This window comes from Culex pipiens, chromosome 3 (assembly GCF_016801865.2).
Source record: "Culex pipiens pallens isolate TS chromosome 3, TS_CPP_V2, whole genome shotgun sequence".
NCBI lineage: Eukaryota > Metazoa > Arthropoda > Insecta > Diptera > Culicidae > Culex > Culex pipiens.
This window is the reverse complement of record NC_068939.1, coordinates 87,628,967-87,642,381: the sequence shown is the minus strand read 5'-3', so window position 1 is coordinate 87,642,381 and position 13,415 is coordinate 87,628,967. Positions and strand designations below refer to the sequence as shown.

Sequence of the window (13,415 nt, the reverse complement as noted above, 5' to 3'; positions counted from 1 at the left end):
TACCCCTTAGGACAAAGTTTCACGCAAATCGAAGAGGGTTCGGGGCAACTTTTCCCGATTTCGTGTGAGTTGGTAGAGAATTACCCACAAACATTCCTAAACCCAACTCTACCCCTACCACCACATTATTATCATTATTATTATTATTATTATTTGCTACAATCCTGTACGTGTGCCCGGTTACATACACTGCACTGTAATGTCATTGTTTCTGACCTTTCTCTCGTGCTGTTAGAACGGGCAGCAAACAGTGCCCACGTCATCCGGATCGAAGCACCAGCCCTGGGGAAAGCACACGACGCCGTGCGCGAGTACCAGGTCGTACACGTCCCGGTCGGTCAGCCCGTAGCTGGTGTGGAAGTGATTCAGCAGGTTGGTGGTGAAATTGGCCGGCGGTTCCACCGGTTCCTGCAAGTGTCAGAACGCGCGAAAAAAACAAAAATAACCTTTCATAATTTCGTGGACGGGGTTGAAGGTTGTGTGAGCAACAAATAATTATTTTCCGATGACCATCATGAGCTTGGTGTGACGTGTGAAAGTTTGGTGTGGGTGGCTAGTGGTACGGCACGAGTGAAGTTGCGATTCATCGACCGCAAAAAGTTCAAATGTGGCGGCAGCAGTGATTGGCAATTAGCAATGGACCAGCGTGGTGGAGCAGAGCGTATTCAGGCTGGTGGAAATTTTCGAATCAATTACAAATTTATACTTTGACCCTTTCTCCGGAAGGCACCGTGCTTCAGCGATAGGATGTCCTTAACAAAATAAATAAGGGTTTCCTTAGAAGATGTTTTTGTTTTAAACTTCAAAAGTAATTGTACAATTTATCCCATCATAGGTTTTTGTGAAACTTACAGCTTGAAACCATAATGAAATTGAACTTTATTATTAATATTTTCAATAGCCGATGGTTATTTGTATAGATCTTCAAAATGGACTATGGACAATTCTCCGCCAACTCACACAGCAGTTGCCCCGACCCCTCTTCGATTTGCGTGAAACTTTGTCCTAAGGGGTAACTTTTGTCCCTGATCACGAATCACGATGATAGACGCCCGATTTGATGGCGTACTTAAAATTCCGAAAAATCTTACTTTTCATCGAAAAAAAAACACTAAAAAAGTTTAAAAAACTTTGCTATTTTCCGAATTTTTATTTAAAAATTTATTTATTATTTTAAAAATAATGTTTTAATATGGTTTTATGATTTTAATTTGGAACAATTTTCACATATTCAAAAACTCTGTTTAAACTAAATCTTTATTTTTTGCAATTTGCATTCTTCTACAAAGTTGTTCTTGCCTAATTTTGCGCATTTTTTGAGTAAACGACACTTAAAAAGAATTTTTTGACTAATTTCCTTAAAAATTTCAAAAGTTTCCATCAAATAATAATAAAAAGATAATAAATTTCATGGTAATTCACGCGGCGCGTCGTAAAACTACACTTTTTTGATCGATTTGGTGCCTTCGGCTAAAATGTAGGTATCGATAAGAACTACACTCAAAAAACATGATACACGGTTAAAAAAGGTGATTTTTTATTAAACTTTTTGTCAATAAAATTTGATTTGTAAAAAAACACTATTTTTATTTTTATTTATTTTTGATACCTTTTTGGGGACATAAAATGCCAACTTTTAAAAGAAATCGAAATATTGGTCACCAACATTTTTAAGCTTAATTTTTCGAAATCAAATTTGAAATCAAAAAGTACTTCAGTGAAATTTTGATTAGGTGCACCGTTTTCTAGTCATAGACATTTTAAGGTAACTTTTTTGAAAACAGTCGCAATTTTTATTTTTTTAAATAAATGCACATGTTTGCCCACCTTTGACAAAAAAATCGAAAAGCTGCGAAAATTCTCTTTATTTTGCTTGATACGACCCTTAGTTGCTGAGATATTGCCATGCAAAGATTTAAAAACAGGAAAATTGATGTTTTCTAAGTCTTACCCAAACAACCCACCATTTTATAACGTCGATATCTCAGCAACTAATGGTCCGATTTACAATGTTAAATCATGGAACATTCGTGAAATTTCCTGATCTTCTCTAAAATAAAATTTTCAAAATTTTCAAATCAAGACAAACATTTCAAAAGGGAAAGTTTGTCAAAATTTTAGTTTTGTCAGAAAATTTTGATTTTGAGTGCGGATACGTTTGAGGTGGAATAACCCATTCCTGTAAGTTTGAGCTCAGTTTAAAATATCATTAAAATTCAAGGAACATAATCTATATTTTAAAAAATCCCGTTAAACTACAGGACACCCTATCGCACAGTCACTGTTTGCTAAATTTGATTCTAAAAAGCATCGGACAGGCAGAGCAAATTTTTTGCTCATTCAATCAATTAGTACCACCAACCAACAGTGAAAAACGAAAGCTTGAAAGCGCTGGTCATTTCGCATTGCCAATGAATCTATGCTTGTATGTTTGTGATATAAATTGGAGATTAATTAAAACGGGCAACAGATGTTTCCAATGTCGGCCGGATCGATGCAGCCGGAACTGTAGCAAACCAGCGAGTACTTGACATAGTTGATGTAAACGTCACTACGATGATCGGCCGTGTCGAACATCAGCCGCACCACACTTGGCAGGTTGTTTGAGGATGACCACGCGGGTGGTGTTGTTGGTGTTGGTGTTGATGCGATTCGATCGGGTGTAGGTTCCTTTCGGTTTGGGTGTAACAGGGTGTCAGTGTGTCAAGTGGGTGGCAGATAAACATGAAAAACAGAAGCAAAGCATGAGAAACTGTTGTAACACGTGAGGCATCATGTGGTCAATATGAAAAATGCTGAATGATGGAGTTATATTTTATGTTTTTCTATGTTTGTAATGGATCTTGAATATTTTAGAAGTTTCTTATGAAATCATTTTTTCAACCCAACTTTACCCAATCAATGTAAACTCCAGTTGCGAATCATGAATTTGATTGATTGAGTTTTTGTCATAACTTACACATCTGAAGAAAGCATCTGCACGAACCAAAACGACAATTCCGAAACCAAGTCACTGGTGCAGCAAAATTTAATTGATGAATTTCTGCTGACAATCAACTTGTTCGTTTGTGCATGCTCGATGTCACCACACTGGAACCTTTGGCCCGAATGTTTCAATTTCGCCTGCCCTCTCGAGTCATCAATCAATACATGATCATTCGAGCAGCATCCGAAACCGGAGATGATGCACGAAGAACAAATTGCACCACCCCCACACACACATAGTCACAAGCAGCGAGTGCTAACAAGCTTGTCAATATTGTCAGCACCGTAAACACACACACACACACACAAACATACTAGAGTCACTTGAACAGAAGGAAAGCATAAAACCACACCGTGTCAAACAAGTTTTCCTTCGCCGGATTCGGAACAGCCAGTGCATCATCCCGGAAGGTTTCCCATATTTTCCACCCCGGTTGAGAATAGAAGGCAAATTTTGTGCTTTTGCACAAAATAGTTGAGCAGTAGCTCAGCATTAGGGGCGAAGATACACTAGCAGATCAATAGAATCTGAAGTGCAATTTGGGGAAAATTTAGGAAAATTATTTTGGAGTTATTAAACTGCTTTATTAATGATATAATGTTAAAAAATACTACTGAATAATTATCCACGATATCAGAAAATTCCATGACAATTTTATTTTTATTTTTTTTATGTTTTTCCTCATGACTAAAAAAATATATTTTCGTCACTGAAGTGCTAACTTGTCGCACGTGAATTTTGGATCAAATTGAATTAAGAACGCCATTTTGTGCAGCTCACAATGCTTTTGACCTTCACAGATTCCCAAAATTCGATCTCATTGCTAAAATATTCAATAAAACCCGACAAAACTCCCTGGATTGCTGTCATTTTTCATATGAAAGAAGTTTCAACCTTGTCGTGCTATCTTGACACACCCAAATTGACAAATTTATGTAAGTGTGACAACTGCCCGAAGGGAATTAAGTCAGAAGCAATTTGACACATGTACAAGCCCGACAACCGTAAACATTTGCAACTATAACTCGAAACTCAGCAATCAAATACAATCAAACTTCGGGATAATGCATAGAATGGTCAACCAAACACAACGTGTTTGTTATTGTTTACATTGCGTGCGCTAGTTTTTGTTAATTGAAGGTCAAACATTAAAACGCGTTATTCTCGGAACGTCAAAAATCTACATGCGACAAGATTTTTTTGAGCGTCGATTTTTTGTCATTGTTTTTTTCCATGCAAGGCTCTATACAACATTGGCAGCTGTCTATACGAAAAAAAAACTAACTTAATCCACCTATGTGGTTGGAGCCTTCCTCACAACAATGGCTGTACACAAGTTTCATCTATTTTTTAGATCCGGCTTCCAAAAAGTACATCGATATCACTTAAGTGGCCATATCTCGAGACAGGGTTGCCAGATCTTCAATGTTTTAGACTCGTTGGAAAGGTTTTTTATAACCTAACCAACAATAGGTCGGATAGTGGATCCGGACATAGTTTACATACATTTAAGTGAGACCCGGCTTCAAAAAAGTACATCAATATCACTTAAGAGGCCATATCTCGAAACAGGGTTGCCAGATCTTTAATGTTTTAGACTCGTTGGAAAGGTCTTTTGATAATCTAACCAACGATGGGTCGGATGATGGACCCGGACATAGTTTACATACATTTAAGTGAGACCCGGCTTCAAAAAAGTACATCAATATCACTTAAGGAGCCATATCTCGAGACAGGGTTGCCAGATCTTCAATGTTTTAGACTCGTTTGAAAGGTCTTTTGATAATCTAACCAACGATGGGTCGGATGATGGACCCGGACATTGTTTACATACATTTAAGTGAGATCCGGCTTCAAAAAAGTATATCAATATCACTTAAGAGGCCATATCTCGAGACAGGGTTGCCAGATCTTCAATGTTTTGGACTCGTTGGAAAGGTCTTTTGATAACCTAACCGACGATGGGTCGGATGATGGACCCGGACATAGTTCACATACATTTAAGTGAGACCCGGCTTCAAAAAAGTACATCAATATCACTTAAGGAGCCATATCTCGAGACAGGGTTGCCAGATCTTCAATGTTTTGGACTCGTTGGAAAGGTCTTTTGATAACCTAACCAACGATGGGTCGGATGATGGACCCAGACATAGTTTACATACATTTAAGTGAGACCCGGCTTCAAAAAAGTACATCAATATCACTTAAGGAGCCATATCTCGAGACAGGGTTGCCAGATCTTCAATGTTTTAGACTCGTTTGAAAGGTCTTTTGATAATCTAACCAACGATGGGTCGGATGATGGACCCGGATATAGTTCACATACATTTAAGTGAGATCCGGCTTCAAAAAAGTATATCAATATCACTTAAGAGGCCATATCTCGAGACAGGGTTGCCAGATCTTCAATGTTTTGGACTCTTTGGAAAGGTCTTTTGATAACCTAACCGACGATGGGTCGGATGATGGACCTGGACATAGTTTACATACATTTAAGTGAGACCCGGCTTCAAAAAAGTTCATCAATATCACTTAAGGAGCCATATCTCGAGACAGGGTTGCCAGATCTTCAATGTTTTAGACTCGTTGGAAAGGTCTTTTGATAATCTAACCAACGATGGGTCGGATGATGGACCCGGACATAGTTTACATACATTTAAGTGAGACCCGGCTTCAAAAAAGTACATCAATATCACTTAAGGAGCCATATCTCGAGACAGGGTTGCCAGATCTTCAATGTTTTGGACTCGTTGGAAAGGTCTTTTGATAACCTAACCGACGATGGGTCGGATGATGGACCCGGACATAGTTTACATACAGTTAAGTGAGAACGAAATATATGTGAAAACACATTTTTATACATAACTTTTGAACTACTTATCGAAACTTCAATCTGTATAAAACTCGATCTATGGGACCCTAAACCAAGTCGAATGCAACAGGTTCGGGTCAAATCGGTTCAGCCAGTGCCGAGAAACATGAGCTAGTTTGTTGGTCACATACATACATGCACACACACATACACACACACATACATACACACATACACACACACATACACACACACATACACACAGACATTTATTCAATTTTCGATTCTGAGTCGATATGTATACATGAAGGTGGGTCTACGACGTTTTTATGCAAAGTTCATTTTTAGAGCAGGATTATAGCCTTACCTCAGTGAGGAAGGCAAAAACGTTACTTAATCCACCTTTAGGTGGTTGGTGCCTTCCTCTCATTCATAGAGTGATTACAATCCCCTAAAGTGTCCACATGGTTTATGGCAAGGTTACTCTAAGACCTTACAGTAACCTTGGGTTTATGGATCTCCCCTAACGTGATCGCAGCACCTAAGAGGTCCTAATAAAAATAAGTGACGAGTAAAAAAAAACAGACTTCCTACAGACTTTTTGTCAAGATTATGCAGACACGGCCTTTGAGGAAAATGGCATCCCTCTACACGGCACCCTCTACGGCCGACGAGTTGAGGTTATGTGAATTCAGACCATTTTTTAAAACGCTTGTAATTTAAAATAGGTAAGTGAGATCTTGAAAATTCTTACTCCACCTAAAAGGTCTTCTTATATGCTTTCTGAAAATATATAACATGTGATTGTTTCATGAAAAAACCACCCTTTGTACCATAATTTTAATTTAATATGAAACAGTATTTTTAACATAACTTTTTGAAAACATGATAAAACTGCATGAATTTAAATGGCAACTTAGGGGACGTTAAGACGGATCGATTAAAACCATTCCGGCCAAAATCGGTTGAGCCTGTGACAAGATATTCCAGTGACATTGATTTGGTACACATGTCTACATACAGCCAAACATACAGACATTTGCTCAGCTGGTGATTCTAAGTCGATACGTACAAATGAAGGTAGGTCTAGGAGGTTTAACTAAAAAGTTCGTTTTTCGAGTGATTTTATAGCCTTTCCTCAGTAAACTGAGGAAGGCAAAAAACATTTGTCATTGAAAATGTTACGATCCTTTTGAAATGTCAGTCCTCATCAGCTCCCTCCGTGTACGCACGAGAGCATGCAGCTAGTGCTCAGTGCTCCATCGTTTTTTCGATTTTTTTCGCAGTAATTGATTGTGGTTACCCGCGAGTTTGCTTCTCCAGCATGCCAAAGGCCGGCCGTGGCCGTGGCAGTTCGAGTGCGGCCTCGAAAAACCCGCGAAGTTCGTCTACCGGCCGTGTGCAAAAAGGTAAACAAACCAACGCCGTGTCGGCCGCCATCGCGCAGGGGAGCGTCAGCGCTGAAGGCATCGACAAAAAGTTACTACATCCCGGATATGTCCCAAGATCACCAGTGCGAACCCGTTCCGGTACTTCCGGTGCCACGACCAGTGGCACATCAACATCCGCCAACATCCCCATCAGGAACGAGTTCCAGATGCTGAGCGACGACGAAGAAAATAACAACTCTGACGGTAGCAGCACTACCGACGACGACGACGACGATGATGGTCGTGCACGGAAAAAAGTGCCGACGTCAAAAAAGAACAACTCTCCAGTGGAACGTAGACCACCTCCAATTTTTGTTTTGGACACGTTGGCGGACGATGTTGACGAGTTGCTGGAAGGCCTCGGATATTGTCTGAAAATCGGTAAGTCGGCAGTGCAAGTGATCACACTGACCAAAAAGAATTTCGACCTGGTGTTTGAAGAACTGAAGCGTAGCAACTTCAACTTCTACACATTCAACCCCGAGAAGCCCCCTGTTAAGGTCGTCTTGCAGGGTTATCAAGACCGTCCGATCTCCGACCTGAAGGGTCACCTTTCGGACGCCGGAATAAAACCGCGGGAGATAAAAGTACTCTCGCGAAAGACAACAGTCACGGGTGTGCACACACTGTACCTGTTGTACTTCGACCGCGGCACCGCCAAGATCCAAGACCTGCGGCGGACTAAAACGTTGGACGGTTTTTGGGTAAACTGGCGGTTTTACACCAAGAACCCGACGGACGTAGCGCAATGCCACCGTTGCCAGAAATTCGGACACGGCTCGCGGAACTGCAACCTCCGGCCCCGCTGCGTGAAGTGCGGTGAGTCACACCTCTCGGAGGCGTGCGCACTACCACGAAAGGCGGACTTGGGGGACAAGGCAGAACAAACCAAGCCGCGTGTAAAGTGCGCGAACTGTGACGGCAACCATACCGGCAATTACCGCGGATGCGTCGCGCGCAAGGCCTACCTCGAGGAGCAGGAAAAGAGGAAGAAGAAAGCGTCCCACCCTCCTCAGCGAAGTACGAGCGCAGCCGTTCCTGCAGCTGGACAGCGTACGGTTCCAGCGGAAAACTCAGCGTTCCCTCCTGGTTGGGGGCGTTCGTTCGCCAGCGTGGTCGCTGCCGGTAGCGGCAGTACGGCCCAGCAAGAAGTCACCGGGGAAGATCTCTTCACCCTGCCGGAGTTCTTTGCTCTCGCGGGGGAGATGATGACGCGGTTTCGGAGCTGCCGGAACAAGGCGGAACAATTCCTGGCCCTTGGGGAACTGATGATCAAACACGTCTACAAAGGATAAATTACCTGTGATCTAGATATAAGCTTTCTCTTCCTCTATCCCCTTTCCTTTGCAATTTCTGTAAGTTTTTTTTTTTATAGTTTTTTCTTACTCTTGCTAGTGCCTTAGTTAAAGAAATAATTGTTCCTAAATGGATTATGATGCAACACACAGCTGTAAGGAACTCCAAAACTCTGTTATGCACTTCAAAATAACTCATTGTATCTTGATTATTCACCAATAAAACCGAATTGAATTGAATTGAATTGAAATGTCAGTCTTGATTTCAAAATTCTCATAGTTAAATTTTTTCTGAAGAGATAAAAACTTTCACAAATAATTCAATTCTTAAAATTGAAAATTAAACCGTCAGTTGCTGAATAGGGAAGCTGTTTAGTGAATAATTGGAAAAATTATAATATCATGATGTCTTTTCACATGGTCGACTTGGTGAAATCCAGCCTTCAATCCGCTTAAATCACCGTCTCTAAGCGAAGCAAAATAGTGAAACCATTACATGAAATTTCACATTTTATATTTTTTGATCAGATTTTCAATGTTAAAAATTGAAACATGAATGACATGTTTTCCGATAAAAACATTGTCCAAATTTTAAACTCAAGACATTCAAGCAAATAGAAGCCGTAATAATCAAATGCCTTTTCAGGTAAAAATTGTAATGCATGAGCAACTAAAAAAAACTAATTTGAAATGTCAAGTTTCTCACAACTTTTCAAAATTGTATAAGCCCAAGACTACCCTAGATTTCTGAAAACGTAAGTCGTTTGAGACAAAACGAATCACCATGCGTTTGTGTATGCGTGTGAGTATTCTCTGTTGTGGTTGTTAACCTCATGCCTTCGTCCAGTTCCACGTATGGTTCCTTTCAGAACGCCAACCTCACCATCGAACAAAGCACAACCAATTTGTACGCTTCATTAAAATCTGGCCAATCCACGAGGCGACCTAAGTTCCCCCATTGAGGAAGCAGCACACCACCACCGGATGGAAAATTGCCGAACATTGGACCCATTTCCGCTAAACGGTCTCCGAGAGTTGGATCGTGCCACCCAAGGGGGACGGGGGGAACCGTCTTGCCAATTCAAAGTGTCTCGAAGGTGCCCCGAGCAATACCCTCTCTCCCTCCTCCAACACAATCCATCTCCGACTAAAGGGAAACATTTTCTTCAAACTTCATCTTCTTGCGGAACTGGTGGCCTCACCCAGGCTCCGGAACAACCCCCGAGGAGAGGCACCCTCACCGAGGAGAAGATTGAATAAAGTGGCCGGTGAACTGAACAAGAAGGGAAATTGATATGAAAATTTAAATATAAATTAATTTTGCCCCGCAAGCTAGAGGAGACATGATCCGCGCGGGAGGACGGTCGGAGATCCTTGCAACAATGGCTGTGTGTTTGCTTCGGAAGCCTCGTGGAAGTCGTCCCAGCTGCAGAGTCGAGTACGGAGTGGTGTTTTGCACGAAGAAACAGATTAAAAGTACTCGAATGTCTTGAAATTTAAGGTAGCGATTGATGGTGATGCAAGTTTAAGTGATGATTTCAAATTTTGAGAACAAATTCAGTTGAAGACCTTTTAGTCTGAAGAACTTCAAAACCTTAGTTGTTTGATTTTTGAAATTCCAATTCAACTACACTTTCATCAGTTTTTTGTCTTTATTTTTGAATTTGAAAAAATAAACCTTTTATCATAATCATCCAAAAAGCAATATTTTAAATAATGCTTTCAAACTCAACGTTTCAACGCAGCCCAAACATTTTCCCCTCCCAGGTCGTTGCCGAATTTCCCGGAATGCATCAAACTGCAGTTAGTTATGCAGTTGACACATTTTCGCAGCTCTAGCTCCTTGTCGTCGTCGTATCGCACCAGGACGTGACTTGCAGAATTAATCAAGCCCCGGTTCAGTTTTGCCTTGCTCAAAGGAAGCTCACCCCCGCCCCTCCTCCTGTGTACATCCTGGGGGGTGGAAAATTAACGATATCGTTTTTCAATTTCCTTCCGGGCTCACTGTCTCAATAGAACTGCTGCACCATGTTTTATCATTAGAGAAGCTGAGCTGAGCGAGCAGTAATGAATGGATTGGTGTTCAAGCGGAGGGTGACTGTCTGTCAGTCGGTATTGATTGAATGGTTTTTGAATGAAGTTCGCTGGCAATTACTGTTGGAGAAGATTGTTCGCTTTTCGGAGGTTGCTCACAAAATTAATTCAATCAAAATTAGCTTTTATCATTCAAAACACGTGCAGCAATAAACATCATTAACAAATTTTAATCAAGATGACGACACTTCGCCCATCCAGCCAACAGTAAATCTAATTTCGAACCCCGTCTGCGTTTCGTCAATAAAGTTAACACCCTGTTGCAACTTGGCCATTTAAACGTCTGAATCATTAAAAAGGACGACAGCCCCACCCCCCGGAAAAGTGACCGCGTCTTGGTCGATTTTGTCAAACCCACCCCACGAGATATCGGACGGGGGCCTTTGGAAAATGGGGAAGCTTTCCACTTCATCGCCTTTTATTGAATATTAAGCGCTTTTCGATACTGGCAGAATGAAGGACTTGTGGACTTTGGAGATGTGTGGGGAAGATACTTCTCCAAAGCCAGGATTGTGCAAGATCGTAAAATGGGGATAATGCCGACGAACGTGCTGAATGGGGGCCAAGAAAAACTGTGCTGCTGGTACTTGGGGAAAATGGACTGGGCTGGAGAGGAAATCTTTCGATTTCAAGTTTAACAAAGATATACGATTTAAATACATAAAATTCAAGATGACTGCTGAAAACTTCAGAGAGTATTGAAAATAAATATTTTTTTTTTAAAGTAGAAATAAGATCAATGGGTAATGCTCCGCCAACTCACACAGCAGTTGCCCCGACCCCTCTTCGATTTGCGTGGAACTTTGTCCTAAGGGGTATCTTTTGTCCCTGATCACGAATCCGAGGTCCGTTTTTTGATATCTCATGACGGAGGGGCGGTACGACCCCTTCCATTTTTGAACATGTGAAAAAGAGGTGTTTTTCAATAATTTGCAGCCTGAAACGGTGATGAGATAGAAATTTGGTGTCAAAGGGACTTTTGTGTAAAATTAGACACCCGATTTGATGGCGTACTCAGAATTCCGAATAAACGTATTTTTCATCGAAATTACGAAAAAAAGTTTTGAAATCATTCAGTTTCAGTTTTCAGTTTTTGGATCATTCTCTGTGGAGACGTCGTTTGTACTGCAGTTATTGTTTACTCGCGACTTTCAACTCGTTTTATTTTGGTGTTATACTTACTGTTCCGTATCAATTCTGGTGTCAACAGTTTCCTGGGACAACTCCTCTACCGTGTGCTGTGTTGGCGGTTGAAAATATTGCGAAAAAGCCGATAATTAGAGCAGTGTTTTTCGTGTCTGCGGCAAAATTGTTTGCCTTTCTGCGATCACTTAGCCGAACCCTCGCAGTGAGACCAACTCATCCTCGCTCCCATATCACTGCTCACCGTTGCGCACTGCCATCTATACGACGCTAGCGGAAGCCCCGCGTCAGTAAGAGCATCGTTACCGGGAGGAGCAAAATGTCGATGTGCAAAAAGTGCCAGAAGAATGTGGCAGATTCTGACAGGATTTTCTGCCGTGGTTTTTGTGGTGCAGTGTTCCACATGATCTGTGCGAAGGTGGACTACCCACTGCTCGACCAATTGGCTTTGTACGAGGGAAACATGTTTTGGATGTGTGACACCTGCGCGGCAAACTTTGCGAATCGCACTTTCCCTGCGGATACTTTTCGCCCGGTTCCCGCCACTAGCGGTGCACCGGACGCACTGAGCTCGCTTCAAGCGGATGTTTCGGAGCTGAAAACAGCGATCCTATCCCTTACGGCCAAGATCGACAAACAACCGACCCAGCGGCCAACCACTCCGTTAAAACCGCGCGGTTTTAAAAATGGCTCCGTAGCATCGCAGTTCTCGAGAACCCCAAAACATCGCAGAAATGGAACCGCTGTGGGCGGGCTGGTTACGTACGCCAACTGCGGACGGGAACCAAAAACGCTCAACGTCACGATGCAAACGGTGGATATTTCTGACGAGGGAGACGATGAGCTGGTTCACCTGTACCTATCGGCTTTTGCACCAACCACCTCCGAAGACGATGTCGCCCAGCTGGTCCGTGAGTTTTTGGACATGGAAGATTCGCCGAAGGTCCAGAAGCTGGTCCCGAAGGGGAAAGATCTGTCCACGCTTTCCTTCGTATCCTTCAAAGTCAGCGTCAGACCGGAATTCAAGCAAGTTGCCTTTGAGCACGGTACGTGGCCGGAAAACCTCACAGTCCGTGAATTCGAGGGCAGGACAAAAAACGTGGTCATGCTGACGGGGAAATCGGCAGTGCTAAAGCCGCTGGTGGTAGCGGGCAACCCGATAGCACCACAGGGGGAGCGCGGAACGGAGGACATGGACACGTCTACAACTCCCAGAGGACCTCCAGTCGCAGCGAACTCGACGTCGGGCTAAGACCGGGATATACGAAGCAAGGCAACATGGCGACTCCTACTCCATCCGTCACAGTTGCACCCCCGTTTGCCGCTGCCGACACAACCTGTCCCGGTCCTGTGGACGGAGTGCGAGATAGGAGTCGCCAACCTTGCCTCACAGGCAAGTACCCGTATATTAGCAACGCTTCCGCACCCAAACGCTTTCCAACTTTCAGCACCACTTCCTATCCTGAATCAACGCAACGTCTGTCGCCGTCGTCGGCGGAAACTGCCACGGTTTCGCATCAGACGGATACCTCATCTACGGACCATGCCTATGCTGCGCTGCCAACACCGGGACGCCTGTCAGAAAGCACCATGGAAGCCCCCAATCGCTCCGGCGCAGTCGCGCTACCAGCCAGCGGCCAGCCAAGTCGTCCCGG

General features: G+C 42.7%; 1 protein-coding gene across 6 annotated transcripts in view; it reads right to left on the bottom strand.

Moving 5' to 3' along the window:
• LOC120414640 (uncharacterized) overlaps positions 1–13,415 on the bottom strand; it is a 30,815-nt gene continuing 17,400 nt past the window's right edge. For 3 of the 6 annotated variants that reach the window (XM_039575875.2, XM_039575872.2, XM_039575873.2), the window contains exon 4: positions 2,124–2,670. In XM_039575875.2, coding sequence (XP_039431809.1) covers positions 2,455–2,670 — 216 coding nt within the window. In that variant the 3' untranslated portion in view covers positions 2,124–2,454. Of the gene's footprint in view, positions 409–2,122; positions 2,671–13,415 lie in introns of those variants that run through there. The other 3 variants (XM_039575876.2, XM_052710492.1, XM_039575871.2) reach the window with 3 other exon arrangements.